General features: G+C 61.8%; 1 protein-coding gene across 3 annotated transcripts; it reads left to right on the forward strand.

The window, feature by feature from the left end:
- The first annotated feature begins 95 nt into the window (after positions 1-95).
- RRP8 (ribosomal RNA processing 8) lies at positions 96-15,502 on the forward strand. Of its 3 annotated transcripts, XM_052699287.1 has the most exons (17): positions 96-290; positions 367-1,019; positions 1,628-1,757; positions 2,435-2,541; positions 2,626-2,722; positions 5,506-5,676; positions 8,376-8,678; positions 9,893-9,975; positions 10,428-10,566; positions 11,046-11,180; positions 11,269-11,392; positions 11,544-11,680; positions 12,946-13,059; positions 13,565-13,746; positions 14,015-14,240; positions 14,619-14,829; positions 14,990-15,502. In XM_052699287.1, the coding sequence occupies exons 1-17, from the start codon at positions 192-194 to the stop codon at positions 15,256-15,258; spliced, it is 3,180 nt and encodes a 1,059-aa protein (XP_052555247.1). In that variant the 5' UTR covers positions 96-191; the 3' UTR covers positions 15,259-15,502. The 3 variants fall into 3 exon arrangements, with proteins under 3 accessions (XP_052555247.1, XP_052555245.1, XP_052555246.1); XM_052699285.1 differs by lacking the exons at positions 96-290; positions 367-1,019; positions 1,628-1,757; positions 2,435-2,541; positions 2,626-2,722 and adding an exon at positions 3,528-3,731; XM_052699286.1 differs by lacking the exons at positions 96-290; positions 367-1,019; positions 1,628-1,757; ... (1 more) ...; positions 2,626-2,722; positions 5,506-5,676 and adding an exon at positions 5,685-8,080.
- The last annotated feature ends 739 nt before the right edge of the window (positions 15,503-16,241 follow it).

Raw genomic sequence — 16,241 nt, forward strand, 5'->3', positions numbered from 1 at the left:
AGGGGACGAACCGGGCGGGGCGCGAGGAGTTACAGGCGGCGCTACCTGGGCGCTGCAATTCACCCTCCGCACTGCAGGGGGCGCGCTAACCTCGCGCGGCCGGGGCCGCTCCGGCGCCAGCGCACGTGGGGGCGCGGGGCGGTGGGTCGATCTGCTCCGCTCCGGTCCGAGCGCCGCTCCCGGGCGCCGCGATGTTCGAGGAGGAGGAGTGGAACGAGGGCGCGGACGGCCTCGCGCTGCCACGGGCCGTGCCGGAGCTTCGCGGTGATGCCAAAGGCTCTCAGCCGCCGGTAAGGGGAGAGGGGCTCGAGGGGGCGAACCGGGCCGGCCCCCGCCGTGGCAGTGACGCCGCTCCGCTCCCTGCAGGTCTCCGCCGCGGCGGAGCGGAAGCGGCGGCAGCGCCTCGTGGCCACCCTGCGGAGGCTGCAGGCGGCGGGCGCGGCTCCGGAGTGGAGCGGCGAAGCGGCTCCGAAGCGGCCCGGGAAACGCGCGAGGACCGCGAAGGACCGAACCGCGGCGGAGGCGGCCGCGGAGGGGCGGCGACCCCAGAACGGGGTCGGCGCCGCAGGGACCGGGGCTGAGCTGCCCCCGGGTGTCCCGGAGCCGCCCCGGCGGAACGCGGAGCCCGCGGTGGGGGATTCGGCGGCCGCGGCGCCGCGGCTCACCCGAAAGCAGTGGCGGAACAAACAGAAGAACAAACGGCGGCAGGAGAAGTTGAAAGCGGAGAAGAACGCGGGCGGAGGTGGCGGTACCGGACAGGCGGCACCGGAACCCGCCGACCCGGCCGCGGCACCCACCGGGCGGTCGGCGGCGCTGCGGGCGCGCATGGAGGAGCGGCTGCTGGCGGCGCGGTTCCGGTACATCAACGAGCGGCTCTACACCGGCAGCAGCCGCGACGCCGTTCAGCTCTTCCAGAGCGACCCCGAGGCGTTCCAGATCTACCACCGCGGCTTTGCGCAGCAGGTGGGGCGCTGGCCACAGAACCCCGTGGATCTCATCATCCAGCGGCTGCGGCAGCGGTGAGCAGAGCCATAGGATGGTTTGGGTTGGAAGGGAGCTCAAGGATCACGAAGCTCCAACCCCCCCCCAATGCAGGGCCACCAACCTCCCCATCTCACAGCAGCCCAGGCTGCCCAGGGCCCCATCCAACCTGGCCTCCAACACCTCCAGGGATGGACAGGGCATCACAGCCTCTCTGGGCAGCTGTTCCAGCCCCTCACTACTCTCTCTCTAAACAACTTCCCCCTGACATCCAACCTCAATCTGCCCTCCTTCAACTTCCAACCATTTCCCCTTGTCCTGCTGTTATCTCTCCTTTCCAAGAGTTGAGTCCCCTCCTGTTTGTAGGCTCCCCTTAGGTTCTGGAAGGCTGCAATGAGGTCACCCTGCAGCTTCTCTTCCCCAAGCCGAGCAAGCCCAGATCCCTCAGCCTTTCTTCATAGGAGACCTGCTTTAGCCCTCTGATCATCTGTGTGACCTCCTATGGACCCTCTACAATAGCTCCCCCTGTCTTTCTTGTACCGAGGGTCCCAGCCCTGGATGCAGCACTGCAGATGGGGAGAGCATAGAGGAGTGGAGCTGGGGGCACAAAGGTGGGTGCAGCGTTACCAGCTCTGTGCCCCTGCAGGTCAGCCTCGCTGGTCGTGGCAGATTTTGGATGTGGGGACTGCAAGATTGCCAGCAGTGTCCGGAATAAGGTGCACTGCTTCGACCTGGTGCCGCTCAGCCCGCTTGTCACCGTCTGCGACATGGCTGAGGTAAGGGGCTGTGCTGCGACTGGTGCACCAAGGAGCCAGGTGTGCTGTGTGTGCTCAGAGAGGAGCTGCAGAGCTGTAAGTGTGGGCTGCGCTGTGGTTGTACTCGTAGTGACAGACTGCATCCTTGTGGTGCCTGGTGACATGGCAAGGGATGATGGACAAAACCGTAACTGGGAGGTCCATGTGAACACGAGAAAGAACTTACTGACAGCGAGGCTGCCAGAGCCCGGGCACAAGCTGCACAGAAGGAAAACCTTTGGAGATACTCAAATCCACTGGCATGCTTTCCTGCGCAGCCTGCTCTAGAGAACTTTCCTATTTTATTTCCTGTTATTCCTATTAACCTCCACTGTTGGGGGTTAAAGTAGGGAGATTGCCAGGGGTCCCTTCCAACCCCTGCTTTCCTGGGATTCTGTAATTCCTGGAGGTCCACAGGGTGGCTGTGTGCTTGAGGCTGCCTGTCAGGTAGCAGGGTATGGGATGGGCATCACGTGGGGAGCACAAGAGGATGGTTGGGAGCACCTGCTGGAAGTCGATGGGAATTCCATGCTTGTATGTTCTGAACATGGGGTGCTGCTATTTGGGGCTCCCTCTCTGAGAAGGTGCTCAGCTGAATCTGAGTCAAGGGAATGCCAAGGGTGGGGACAGGCCCCATTCACTCTGTTGGTTCTTTGCAGGTGCCGCTGGCAGATGAGTCAGTGGACATTGCAGTTTTCTGCTTGGCGCTGATGGGCACCAACCTGCAGGAGATCCTAGAGGAAGCCAACCGCGTGCTGAAGCAGGGGTAGGCAGAGCTGTGTGCCGGGCAGCAAGGGAGCCCTGGGCAGTGCCTGCACTGGCACCCCTCAATGCTGTGCTGTCCCTGCAGCGGTACCCTGATGGTGGCCGAGGTTGCCAGCCGCTTTGAGGACCTCCGAGCCTTCATGAATGGAATGGCTCAGCTGGGCTTCAGGAGCGTCAGCAAGGTGGGTCTTTCAGGGTCCCTGGAGCGCACGGTCTGCAGTGCGATGCTCTGGCAAGCGACCGTGTAGGGAAGGCAGAATGGGCGGGGAATAGGAGGCTGGGACGGGGTAGGGAGGCAGCCACGGGTCGTGAGTGCGGGGCTGGGAGGTGCGGGGCACGCTGGGATGCGGGCCTGGGGAAGCCGCATTTTAGGGTTTGGGGAGCGCAGATGCTACAGGGGGGAGCTGGGGGTGCGGGGCTGGGATGGGACGGGGAGGAGCCGGGGTCGGGGTGGGAGAACGCAGGGGCCGCGGGGCTGAGGGCGGCGGGGTGCGGCGCCGGGCCGACTGGCGCTGACCCCGCGGCCCGCAGGACCTGTCCAGCGCCTTCTTCTACCTCCTGGAGTTCACCAAGGCCGGGCCGCCGCGACGCCGGCCCTGCGCGGGACTGCGGCTGCTGCCCTGCCTGTACAAACGGCGCTGAGCGGCGGAACTTCCGGTACGGCCTCGGCGAGAGGCGGGGCTGAGGGCGGAACTTCCTGGACAGCCTCGGCAAGGGGCGGGACTTCCGGCAGTTGGCGAGAAAGGAAACTTCCGGCACGGCGTCGGCGAGGGGCGGAGTTTCCGGCTCGTTTGTGCGACCGGAGCCGACGGGGGACCGTCCGGCACGGCCTGCGCCGAGCGGCGCTGAGGAGCGGGCGGGGCTCCCGGGCGCGAACGGAGGCGGGGCCTCCCGCGGGCGGGGCGCGGCGCCGGGCGCCGTCGGTGCGCACGCGCGGTTGTCAATAAATGGCCGTTTCCGTGCAGTCGGACCGCCTCGCTGGCGCGCATGGGCGGGGCGGGCGGGGTCGCGCCTGCGCAGTGCGGGCGGGCCTGTTCGGCTGCAGGCAGCGCCGCGATGTCGGGGCCGGGGCCGGGGCCAGGCCCCGGCGGGGGGAAGCTCGATATCAACCGGGCCGGGGTGGCCGAGCTGGAAGGAGCGCTCAGCGGCATCGGGCGGCGCCGCGCCCGCGGCATCGTGCGGAAGAGAGAGGTGCGGCTCCGGGCGGGGGCTGCGGGAAAGGAGGGGTCGCGACGGGACCGGTCCGCCGCCTTCGGCCTCGGGGCGGGCGGAGGAACCGCAGGGTCCGGGACGGGCCTCGCGCTGCCCTCCCCGTCCTCCGGCTCCGCTCTTCCCGTCGGCGCGGAGCGGCCCCGGCCCGCCCGGCTCCGTGTCGGGGCTGAGCCTGAGCGGCGGCTCGGGGGGCGCGGGAAGCGCCGTCACGGTGCGCTGGGAGGCCGGTGCTGCCTGGACCGGGCCGTCGCCGGGCGATGACGGAGCGGGGTAGGAGCGGTGTCTGCGTGCGGCGATCCGTCCCGACGTGGCTGAGCCGCCTCCGTGACAGCGCAGAGGAAGGGACGTGTGCGTGCGGGACGCGGCAGGAAGGTGAACGGCGTTTGTAGCTGAAAGCGCCCGCGGGGTCGCGGCCGGAACGCGGCATCCCTGCCGGGAGCCTCCGAACAGCGAGGTGGGAGGAACCGGGAGGAGGAAGGCTGGGCTGGTAGGAGGAGGCTGGAGGAGCTTGGCTTTTTTTGGCCTGGAACTGAGGAGCTGAGAATGCAGGGTCAGCGGCTATAAATACAGCAGGGGTGTAAACAGTGTGGGGGTGGAAGAGAAGCAGCCCTTGAAACAAAAGAGCTGCGGGTATGGGAATAGGGGAAGGCGGATTCATAGGAATGAGGGCTGTCGTTTGAACGGCGCTTTGGGATAACGCTGTTTGTTGGGGATAAGGAGGAAAGGTGTCGTGAGAACACGCAGCAAGGCTGGGAGCTTTCCTTTGCCCTGACAGCTGTGTTAGCTGCTGCCATCCTGCTCCCATCCCGGGTGCTTTGAGAGCCTTCTGCTTTGTGGCAGAAACAGCGTGCAGGCTGTGAAGGGCGCGATGGTGGGCAGCAGGAAGCTGGGCAGGACTTGGGTGGGGGTTGTGCTGGGCACCGTGAGCGTACAGCGGGAGGCCAGGGATGTTTCCAGCTGTTGGAGTTTGGCCGTGTGGGCCAGCAAATGCACTTTGGTGTTGGCATCAGTGCTAGAGGACGTCATTCCCCATCCTGAGCTGCTGCTGTTTGCTTTTGGGCCACCTGCTAGAAAAAGCACCAGCCGAGGTAAACTAGTGAGCTCACAGTAACAAGTTTGTGAAAAATAAGTTTGTATCAAAGCCTTGCGTTGGGAAAGACGGGCTGGTTGTCAATGAAGCAGGACTGTCCCACGAGACAATTAAATGCAGTAGTTCCCTCGTAACTCCTCTGGTTGTCATGGCCTGGCTGTGTTTGGGACCTACCCAGCACACCCCAGCAGGTCAGAAGGTGCTTCTTGTTGGTCCTTTCCAGGCACTGAGGGACGTGGTGTGGTGGGTATGGAGGTGATGGGGTGATGATCTTAGTGGCCTTTTCCAACTTTAGTAATTCTATGATTCTGTTACCTTTCCTGTGAGTCTGTGCCGTACTGTCACTACTGCTCAGGACAGGCAGAGTTTGTGGAAACAGTTGGGCTGGGAGAAGCCTCATCTGGCAGAAACCATTCTGTTCCTCCAATGGGTTTGGTAGTAATGACGTGAAATACAGAGGTACCACTCCGTTGTAGCAGCCCAGCTCCTTCCCCACGCGCCCCAAAGCAGCAAAGGGAGCCGTGGCTGCGAATGAAATGAAAGCTGGTGGGTCTGGGATCACCTGCCAGGAGGCAGCAGGACAAGGGCACTGGTTACCCCGGTCCTGCCTGGAGCTGATCCCCGGTGCCTGAGCTCTGTTCAGTCTCACTTTTCCTCTGGCAGGAGCTGAAGGGCTTCAACTCGCTCGATGACCTTCTCCACGTCAAAGGCATCACCACCCGCATCCTGGAGCTGAACAGTCAGCGGATGACCTGCAGAAGGCGGCCGAGCAGCGAGGAAGCCGTCAGGGTGAGCCCTGCTCTGCTGGGGGACAGCAAAGCTCCTGTGCCTCAGGTAGGAAAAGAAAGCGACCTTCCTATGCGATGGGGAGGGGATGCTGCCTGCCTGCAGCGGCGCAGGAGCTGGGAAGAGGCTGGTGCAGGCACAGGGAGATTTACTGGTCGGGAGGTGCACCCGCTTTGGCCCCTGTGACGAGGAGGCTTCACCCTGCGAGCTACTGAGCGGTCTGTTGTGCCCTGTGAGGCAGCAGGGGGCCTGGGGAGCATCCCAGCAGCAGAGGTTTTGTGGCCCCCGCTCTGTGTTCTGGTGGGGTGAGCAGTGGTGCCTGCGTGCCTCTTGCTGGAGCTGCTCTGTGGTGCAGCCCACAGAAGCAATGCTCTGACTCCGGAAACACGCGGAGCTTACGGCTGCCTCCCCTGCCCCAGAGCAGCTCTCCACTGGCAGCCTGCTGCAGACAGTTGTTGAGTTCCACTAATTGTTCATCCTAAGAGGCCAGAACTGGGTGTGGACGGCAGCTCTTCCTCTAGGCTGGCAGCTGGAGGGGCCGGAGTCCATCCCTATCCAAGGTCTTTGCCCTCTTGCTCTCGTCTGCATGAGCAGCAACCAGCATGCTGCCTGCCTGGCGCTGGGGGCTTCGGGAAGCACATCTTCCTGCTGCCGGCCCTCGTGGTGTGAGGAAGCTCCCCAGGAGGCAGGAAGGCTCTGCCCAGTTAAGGCCTCAGACTTATTGCTGGAGGCGGAGGGGCTGCTGGAAGGCGTTTGTCTGCCTGGAAGGTGTTGCTGATGGCTCGGGGTTCCCTGGTGCTGCCCAGCAGCGTGCTGTCAGCACCCCACCCTGAGCCCCAGCTCTGAATACTGGAGGAAGAGCTTGAGAAACTGGGGCTCTGCCTCCCAGAGAGGTGGATCCAGGCAGGGCTGCGGCGGCTCCAGCCCTGCCCTGTGCCCTGCTGAGTGGTGGGCAGCCTGCCCCCGCCGTGGGGAGCCAGGGCTTTGTTCCCTGATGTGAATGAGCCCAGTCCTCGCTGCACTCGATGCTGCAGTGCCTGCTAGGAGCCTCTGAAAGCACCAAGGATTTTCCTTCCACGAGTAACTTTTTGTGCCGTAACCAAACCGTCTCCTCATTTCTTTCCTCCTCCTCCTCCTCCAAGATATTTTCTTCACCTTTGAGTCATTTCTGGGAAAGAGCTGACCATACCTTCACGTTTAAAGCGTTTTGTTGTAGAACGTGGATTGAACGTTGCACAACTCGGGTGTGTGGAGCAGCTGAGGGGTGACGGTGCTTCCCTGCTTGCACCTCCTGTCTGCTTGGACTTTGGAGCCTGAAGTTTGTGCCGAGTGCCCCCCAGTCCTCGTCAGCTGCTGCTCTGTGGGACGTGCAGCCCCTGGCGCCTTGTTGGTCCGGCTCTTCCTGTCTGTAGATGGAGAGCGTTGCCTCTGGGTGTGCTGAGATGTATTTGAGCGAGCCCAGCATACCAAGTGACTCAGATCCCTGGATGAGTTTCCTTGCTTCCTATGAGATGTCGATCTCAAAATATCATCAGGAAAACATCATTTACTTCCTATCATGAGCAAAACAGACACTGCGTTGTGGATTCTCGCCCCTCTCCTGGGCCCACGTAAGGTCCATCAGCAGGCACTGAGGTTTCGCAGTGACAGGAACCTCTGGGGTCTCAGTCAGCAGTGCTGGCTGCCCTGGTGCAACCTGTCTCACTGCACAGCCCTTCCCAGGTGCTGGGTCAGAAGGCTGCGCCCTGGGCCTCTGTGGCTGTGTCTCATCCACACCTTTTATGTAATGGCTTTTGTTAACCCAGTGGAACTTTCCAAGGAGTAAAAGCAACTTTATTTGAAATGGTGAATTTTCAAAGCCTGCTCAGCTGGTCCCTGTTACCTTTTACCAATGCAGTCAGCCCCTCTGGTGCCAGATGTCCAGCTCTGTACAGCCTCAGCCTTCTGCTTTCTTCAGTTCTGGCATAATTTTCGCACTCTCCTGACCTTTGCAGTTCCTCCTGTATGCCAAACTTTATTTGAAATGGTGGTTGTGAGCCAGTGATCTGTTTGTACTATCAATTGTCTGAGACTGGTGCAAACAACCCTGGTTTGCTGGGTGAGGTCTGCTCTTAGTGCATTGGAAAACAGTTCCTCCTCCTCCTGTGACACAAGATGTTGTTCTGCTGCTTCTAGAAGGCTGCTGAATGCTTTTGCTTTTTTGTGTGTGTGATGTTTTAGCGCTGCTTTTTTGGGGGAGAAGAGGTGCAGGTGGTACAGGGGGATGCAGTGCACGCCTTCCAGCGATTCAGCCCTGGGCTGCGTTGGTGCAGCCGTGTGGTTGGGTGCTGCAGTGAGGGCTGACGACAGGGCAGCCCTGTGTGCAGCAGCTCTGCCTTGTGCTCTGTGGTGCAGAACGCTGCTCCCAGCGGCAGCAGGAAGGGGCTGGCTGTGCAGAGTGGAGCTGCTGCAGGTGAGTTCAGAGGTGCTTGGTGCCTCGGCCCTGGCGTTTGGTCGCGTGGCAGCCGCGCTCTCCTTCTGGGCTGGGAAGCTTCCTGTCTGCACACCTTGCTGGGCTGTGGCTGCCTGTGACCCGGGGCAGCACGTTGGCTCTGCCGTCTGCTCCTCTCTTCCCATCTTCAGCTCTGCCCTGCTCTCCGCTCCCTTTTTGGGCCCCTGTTCTGGTCAGCTGCCCCTGTGTGCTGCCGTTGAGACCCCGGCGACTACCCCAGGGCCAGCAGACCTGACCCTGTATCTGTGTCCCATAGGCAGTGGCTGAGGAGGAAGATGTGTCGGGGCCCTGGGAGCTGGAGCGTGCTGGGAAGAGAAGCGCGGAATCAGGGCTGGAGGCCGACGGCTCTGAGGGGCAGGGGGAGCAGGAAGCAGTCAGCTGCACGGCCTGCGGAGAGCCAGAGGAGGAGGAGGAGACGGAAGAGGAGGAAGGGAGCTGCTGCAGTGAGGAAGGGGAAGATGGCGGCAACGTTTACTTCTACTACACCATTGGCGAGCGCTGGATAGACTACCTGCAGCGGACGGAGGACAGCGGCTTCCTGCGCCACGTGCGGCCCAAGGTAGCGGCGCTGGGGCGAAGGGCTGCGTGTGCCGGCCTGATCCCTGGGGGAGGGATGGGGAAAAGAGGCTCGTCTGTGGGAGAGCTGCCTCCTGGGAGCCGCCACGGCCGTGCTGCTGTGATCTCAGCACAGCTGGTGGCTCTGGATCCTGCTGTGTGCCGCAGCGCTGGTGCTGGTGGCCCACGTGCCACAGCAGTGCGCTGAGATGCTGCTGCAGGTGGGGGTGTGCTTGCCTGGGTGCCTCTGGGATGCTCCTTGGGGCTGCGCAGCGGCTCGGGTCTGATGGCTGCACTTCTAGGAGCGCTGCCCCAGCTCATCCAGGCACTGCTGGCCGCCCCCCAGCCATGCCCTGCTCTGTGCTGGGGTCCCTTTGTGATGGTGCCAGAGCTGTTCTCAAGGAATGGGTTGTGTGGGGGCCAGGCAGAGGCCAGCCTGTACGCAGGGCTGCGGGTGGTGCTGCGCTAAGTGCTGAGGGAAGGAGCTCTGCTCCTGCCTGGGATGGAGCAGCCCTTGCTTGCTTTCTGTTGTCTGTTAGCACTGCAAGTCGTCCCCCGCTCCATTTGCACTTGCTGTTAATCCTGTGCTGTTTGTGTGGAGTTAGAAGGATGCTGATTCCTGCGATGCAGCCATGTTGGAGTATGGACTGCTGCACGTCCCAGCACGGCTTTCCTTGCATTGTCAGGCACAGCGTGGGGTGCTGCCCCATCCCTGGAGGTGTTCAAGGCCAGATTGGATGGGGCCCTGGGCAGCCTGATCTAACATTAAATGGGGAGGTTGATGGCCCTGCATGTGGCAGCGGAGTTGGAGATTCATGATCCTCGAGGTCCCTTCCAACCCTGGCCATTCTGTGATTCTGAGCGACTGGCCTGGCTGCAGGACTGCCTGCTCTTTGCTGGACTGTGCCTAAAGGCTAAGCAGGCATTTTCTCAGCTGCTCCTTTTGTCCCTGGGTGCTTTGTCTGCTGATCTTTCCTGGATAAGCCTCATGTTCCCCTCAGAAAGACCAGGTTCTGTTAAACCTCTTCAGAAGTGAACTCCTGCCTGCTGCAGAGTTCAGATGGCCTTCAGCTTCCCCTGCAGGTCCTCAGCATGAGCGCGGTCTTGGAAGACGGGCTGGGCTGGGTCTGTTCTTCTCATGCTCTTCTCAGAAAGTCAGTGACCCAGAATGTGCACAGAATGTGCTCCACCCTGTGTCACCTCACCGTTGTCTTGCAGATGAAGCGGAAGTCAGAGAACGGCCTGGATGGCAGAGCGCTGTCTCCTGGTAAAAAGCTGTGCAAGGGCTCAGAGTACAGCAGGTAAGATGAGCGCTGCGCACGGCGAGCTGACCTGGGGAGAGGAGGGGCCTCCTTTCTGTAGTCCCAAACAGCCCCTGGGTTTCATTCTGGAGTCCTCCTGCTGTGGTGGACTCTCCTGCCTGGGGGTCTGCGGAAGCTGCCTAGATTTGGTCTTGCTCAGGCAGCTCTGGGTGGCAGGGTGGGACCAGGTGACCTCCAGAGGTGTCTCCAGCCTCAGCCCGTCTGCAATTCTGTTATTACAGAGAGCAGGTTGGTGTAAAGGTCTGTGTGTGCGTGGCTGTGGGACTGCTGTGCGGCTGTGGTCCGTGTGGAGATGAGAAGAGCAGGGGTTGGCCTGCGGGAGGCTCCTCGTTCATGTGGGCGCTGGTGTTCTGGGAGTTGTTTGCGTCCTGCGGTCCAGGAGCACTGGGACATCTCACCTCTGCTTTGGTTTCTCCCTGGCTGTGATGCAGGACGCTGGGGCCCTGCACGCCCAGTCCCACCACCACCTTTGGGGATCTGCGCAATGCCAAAGCTGCCCAGGCCCGGCGCCGCCGCATCCCCTCCGTTGCTCCTCCTCCCGAGCTGCAGGACTGGCTGCGCACCTTCCAGGTAAAGTTTGCCTCAGGGGGCACCAGGGAGCTGCGGGTCTGAAGGGCAGCTGTGAGGGAGCCAGGGCCTGTCTAATGAGCCTGTCTGCTGATCCCTGCTGCACGCAGCGGTTCTGGGTCCTGCAGCGGAGTTTCAGCAAGGTTTTGCCCTTGGCTCAAGGCGTACAGAAGTGGTCCATCTCTCGTTCCCACTGGGCAGTCTGCCTTTTTGTTCCAAGTTGACGTTGCTTTGTCAGCCGTTGCGCAGCACCAGTGTCCGATCACACCTCAATAGTGCAGTTCCCAGCCCCATCTCTGTGCTCCTCTCTGTGCTGCAGCCCTGGCCGGCTCCAGGGGCTGTGCTCACCAGCAGCCCGCTTGCTGCCGTGCTGGTTGGTATCGCTGCTGGGGCTGGGTTGGATGGAGGCACTGCACAGCTGCGGGGAGCCTGCGAGGGCCTGCGGTGCGTGCAGGCAGAGTGACTGATGTCCCTGTCCTCAGCGCTGGAGCGGCCCAGAGAAGCTGCTGGCTCTGGATGAGCTCATCGACCGCTGCGAGCCCTCCCAAATCAAGTACATGATGCAGGTCATCGAGCCGCAGTTTCAGAGAGACTTCATTTCACTGCTGCCCAAGGAGGTGAGTCGAGGCGAGAGCCAGCTGGCCCAATGCCGTGTTACCAGCCGTGGGAGCCCGCCCTGTTGTGACCTGGCTTCTGGTCCCGCAGCTGGCGCTCTACGTCCTCTCGTTCCTGGAGCCTCGGGATCTGCTCCGCGCTGCCCAGACCTGCCGCTACTGGAGGGTGCTGGCTGAAGACAACCTGCTTTGGAGGGAGAAGTGCCGCGAGGAAGGTAAGGCTCTCTGCAGCCGCGGCTGGGATCTGCAGTGGAGCCGCTCGCAGCTGCCACTGCCGTGCATCATCTTTGCTCCTGCTGGGCTGGGGCCCCGAGCAGCCTGCGTATCGCTGGGGGCTGTGTGTCAGGCTGCTGCTTGTTCCCACAGGCATTGAGGAGCCCCTGAACCTGCGTAAGCGGCGCCTGCTGAGCCCTGGATTCATGTACAGCCCCTGGAAATTCGCCTTCATGCGGCAGCACAAAATCGACATGAATTGGCGCAGCGGCGAGCTTAAAGCCCCCAAGGTGGGTGCCTTCAGCAGCGTTTGCTGAGGAGCAGATTCTAGACGTGTAGGAAGCTGGTATAAGGAGGAAGCAGCAGAAAAATATCCCTGGCCAATGGGATGAGATCAGCAGTAGGCATTTGAAATCTGCCTCGGGAAAAGCTGTAGTTGTCCGGCCTGCCTTCAGGAGGTGTAAGAAGTATTTAAAGTATTTAAATTCAAATACTTCCTTTGTAGCTTCCTGCAACTCCTGTCCCTGCCTACAGAGAGCAGATCCACAGCACAGCTGTTGTCAGGGACGGCTGCCATAGGTGGTGCAGGGCTGCAGCTCTGCCAGTGGAAAAGGGGTTGCCCTTAACTCCAGAGGAGTCTGTCACCTCTTCATCCCTTCTCAGAGTGCGTGTTGCAAGGCTGTAGCTGATCTTGGCGTGCAGGGAGTCATACAAACCTTCTGAAGCTCATCCAGGCCTTGTCTCCAGAGCATCCCACAGTGTGTTGTACAGCGCTTTGCTGTTGGAGAAAGAGATAAAACCCAAGTCCCTTCCTGCTCCTAGTCCCCATCCACAAAGCAAGGAGAGCAAAGTCTTGGTCACCTGTGGGAGGTCGCACAGGAGAGAACCTCCACCTCTCTGCTTTCCATCCCTGGACTTTCTCTGGACCCCCAGAGTCCCCGGGATCTTTCCTGTGCCCTCACAGGGAACAACAGCTGTACCTGCTGCTGTGACTGCACCTCTGCAGCTGGCTTCCCAGACAGCCCTTGCTGAGTCCCCAGCACCCATTGCTGCGACTGCTGTGAGCAGAGCTGCGTGGGGCCCTGCCAGCAGGGCACGTCTCCCACACTGTGCCCTCACCAAGGGGCAGCTCTGCGCTGGCCACCATCCCAGCCGTCCCTTGCTGTGCTCAGCCAGCTCTGCCTGCTGCTGCTTGGGGCTCTGCTCCTGTGCGGGGCTCAGTCATGCCCGCTTCCTCTGCCTGCTGCCACGTTGCTGCTGGGAAGATGGGAGTGGATGCGGAGATGTTGGTGCACTGTCTGCCACCAGGGAAGGTGGCACTTGTGGTCTTAAATGTGTTCAGTCTCACTGGGTCTAGGTCAGAACATCAGCTCTGAGCTCAAAGCTCACGCAGCTAAACGGTCAGGAGAATCAATCCTTGGGTTGGAATTCCCTTGTAGCCCATCACCCCCCTCGTGTCTCCTTTGGCTCCTGCTGCAGCTGCTGCCCTGCCACTGTCTCAAGGCCCATCTGTTCTTACTCACGCCTTCCTGCTCACTGCCGGTCTTCTGTTCAGGTGCTGAAGGGACACGATGACCACGTCATCACCTGCCTGCAGTTCTGTGGCAACCGGATTGTGAGCGGCTCGGACGACAACACGCTCAAAGTGTGGTCAGCTGTCACTGGGGAGGTGGGTGGCTGTCCTGAGCCATCGCAGCGCTGCTCTGCGGCTGCTGGGGGAGCTGTGCTGCTCGTCTGCCTTGCTGTGGGGTGGGTGCAGGTAGGAGAGGCGTGGTGGTTTGATGGGTTTGTCTGGTCTGGCAAGGTGCAGCTGGGGAGAGGTGCTGGCAGATCTTGGGACTGCAGGAGCAGTGGGGAGAGGCATCTGATGGTAGCAATCAGTGCTGGGCGGTGACAAATGATGGGGAGCTGGCTGCGTGCTTTTTCACTGGAGGTCAGCAAATGTGGGCCGCCCTTTTGAAGACAAGGGCAAGAAACCCAACTAGTTTTAGAACAGCAAGCAATCATTCTGGGAGAACTTTGGTGGGGACTTGAGTTTGCAGGGAGATGGCTTGCTGACCTGAGAGCCTTAAACAGCCCCCTACCCAGAGCAAGGCCCGCCTTTTGCTGTCCCCTCTTGCAACGTCTTTCAGCCTTTCCCAAACGAAGGTCTCCCATCTCACTGTTCTTTGCAGTGCGTGCAGACTCTCGTCGGCCACACGGGGGGGGTCTGGTCCTCCCAGATGAGGGACAGCATTGTCATCAGCGGCTCCACGGACCGCACGCTCAAAGTGTGGAACGCAGACACGGGCGAATGCGTGCACACGCTGTATGGGCACACATCCACCGTGCGCTGCATGCACCTGCATGGCAACAGGTACGGGAGAGAAGGAATTTGGGCCCGGTGTGAGGTGTGGGGGAGGTGAAGGTGAGGAGCTGTTAGGGGCTGAGCCGGTCTGGGGCCGGGATCCGGGGCGGGTGGAAGCACAGAGGTGTTCTGGCCTGGGCTGGTTGCTGTGTTGAAAGAGGGGAAAGAGGGGCTTCCTGGGGGGGGAGGTGAGCTGGCTGCCCCTGGGGCAGCTGGTGTGCAGGGTGCAGCTGGGCTGGGGGAGTTCTGCAGCTGACACAGACTGCTCTGCTCCCAGGGTTGTGAGTGGCTCACGGGACGCCACTCTGCGCCTCTGGGACATTGAGACCGGGCAGTGCCTGCACGTGCTGATGGGGCACGTGGCCGCCGTGCGCTGCGTGCAGTACGACGGGCACAAGGTGGTGAGCGGCGCCTACGACTACACAGTGAAAGTGTGGGACCCTGAGAGCGAGAGCTGCACTCACACGCTGCAGGGGCACACGAACCGCGTCTACTCCTTGCAGGTGAGAGCCTGGCCCCCTCCCCTCGCCTGCCTGCTGCAGGGGCACCAAGCTGTCTGTTCTGACACTTAGAAGAGGCCGTCTCTGTGCCGCATGGTGCTTTGCGTGAGACGCTTTCTGCCTCTCCATCCGAACCCCTCTGTGTGCCGAAGGAACCCGCAGGCCGTGCTGCTCCTTGGGGGCACGGTGCTGCTGAGGCGCCCTGCTGGGCCGTGGTGCCACCTGGGTTCGCTGCTGGCTGTGGTGCCCAGCCTGTGGCGCTGCGGTGCCGCGGATTGGACTCGACGATGTGTGTGGGTGCCCTGCAACTCGGGATGTTCTGTGGCCCTGTGAGAAAGCCCCCTCCTGTTTCAGCCCCGCTGACCTGTGTCTCCCTGGCAGTTCGATGGGACGCACATCGTGAGCGGCTCCCTGGACACATCCATTCGAGTGTGGGACGTAGAAAGTGGGAACTGCTTACACACCCTCATGGGGCACCAGTCGCTTACAAGCGGCATGGAGCTGCGTGACAACATCCTCGTGTCCGGCAACGCTGACTCCACAGTAAAGATCTGGGACATCAAGACGGGCCAGTGCCTGCAAACACTGCAGGGTGAGAGCGGGTGGGAGGGATGTTGGGGCAGGGCCAAGGTGTTCCCACCCAGCGGGCACGGCGGGGCAGGATGGACGCTGCCCAGCTGGGCCAAGCAGAGGGCGGCCCTGGGGCTCAGCTGGGCGCACGGGGGGACTCACGGGTGCCTTCTGCCCCTCAGGGCCCAGCAAGCACCAGAGCGCCGTGACCTGCCTGCAGTTCAGCTCCAAGTTCGTGGTGACCAGCTCGGATGATGGCACTGTCAAGCTGTGGGACCTCAAGACGGGCGAATTTGTGCGCAATCTGGTGGCGCTGGAGAGCGGGGGCAGCGGCGGCGTGGTGTGGCGCATCCGAGCTTCCAACACCAAGCTGGTGTGCGCGGTGGGCAGCCGCAACGGGACAGAGGAGACCAAGCTGCTGGTGCTGGACTTCGATGTGGACCTGAAATGAAGCCGGCCCATGCAGGCTGGGAGGGAGGATCCCGCGGGCCGGGCGGAGCAGCTGGTCTTGGTGGGGCTGGCCCCGGAGCAGGCGCTCAGCTCCCCGCGCTCTGTAAATACTGTTTGCAGCCATCTGGGCCTTATTTATATATGTGTGAACTCCCTGGGGGGAGCCTGCGCCCAGCTGGGGCACTGTACAGAGGAAGCAGCATGTTTTGTACGCGCTAATATATCGATTTATTTCTGTACCTGGAGCCTGCTTCTCCCCCCTGCTGTTCCGTGGGCCCTCCCTGGGGCTCCTGTGTCCAGGAGCAGCGGCCGCATCGCCTCTGGTAGGTTTCAAGAGAGGAGCAGGGGGCTGTGGGCTCTCCTGCCTCTCCTCTGCTGCGTGTTCTTGGCCAGGGCAGCACCTCTGCACGGAGTCCTTCCTGTTCAGCTGAATTTTGAGTGGCTTTGCTGACAGCACTGAGCACGCGGTGCTGGGGGGGCGCAGGGCAGCGCTGCGTGTAGCACAGCCTGCCGCTTACCCAGCTGTGTCCTGGGGTGATGTGGCCTCAGCAGAGGGGGAGCAGAGGCGGGTGAGGCCCTTCCTTTGAGCTCTGCTCCGGTCCAGAGAAAGGAAGGGGGAAGGATGGGAGCCTTGCAATGGAGTGAGTAAGGGGTGCAGTCAGCTGGAGGCACCTTGCAGTGAGCACAGCCCCACCGTGCTGGGGAGCAGGACTGCTGCTGTGGGAGCAGCCATGCTGAGCTCTGGGCTTGGGCTGACCCAGCTCTGCTGAGACACCAGGCCTGCACGGGGCAGATGTGATGTGGGAGCTCCTGCTGCGGCACGACACTGCATGCACAGCACAGGGCCGCATTTACAGCTGCTGATGCGGACCTTGCTGCTGCAGCACAGCCGTGGCCGAGGCAGGCATCCTTGCTGTGGGATGGTGGGGCAGAGCAGATGGCTGCCCCTGCTCCAGGTGCACAGAGCCAGACAGCATCCGTGCT

Source organism: Tympanuchus pallidicinctus, unplaced genomic scaffold (genome assembly GCF_026119805.1).
Source record: "Tympanuchus pallidicinctus isolate F22 unplaced genomic scaffold, pur_lepc_1.0 scaffold36, whole genome shotgun sequence".
In the NCBI taxonomy this organism is placed as follows: Eukaryota; Metazoa; Chordata; class Aves; order Galliformes; family Phasianidae; genus Tympanuchus; species Tympanuchus pallidicinctus.

What these genes read in the sequence shown, in the direction of transcription:
- RRP8 (XM_052699287.1), top strand. Translation starts at nt 192, where the DNA reads ATGTTCGAGGAGGAGGAGTGGAACGAGGGCGCGGACGGCCTCGCGCTG. An exon ending in TTTCACTGCTGCCCAAGGAG is followed by an intron (nt 11,181 to 11,268) that starts GTGAGTCGAGGC and finishes CTGGTCCCGCAG; the next exon opens with CTGGCGCTCTACGTCCTCTC. An exon ending in ATGCACCTGCATGGCAACAG is followed by an intron (nt 13,747 to 14,014) that starts GTACGGGAGAGA and finishes CTCTGCTCCCAG; the next exon opens with GGTTGTGAGTGGCTCACGGG.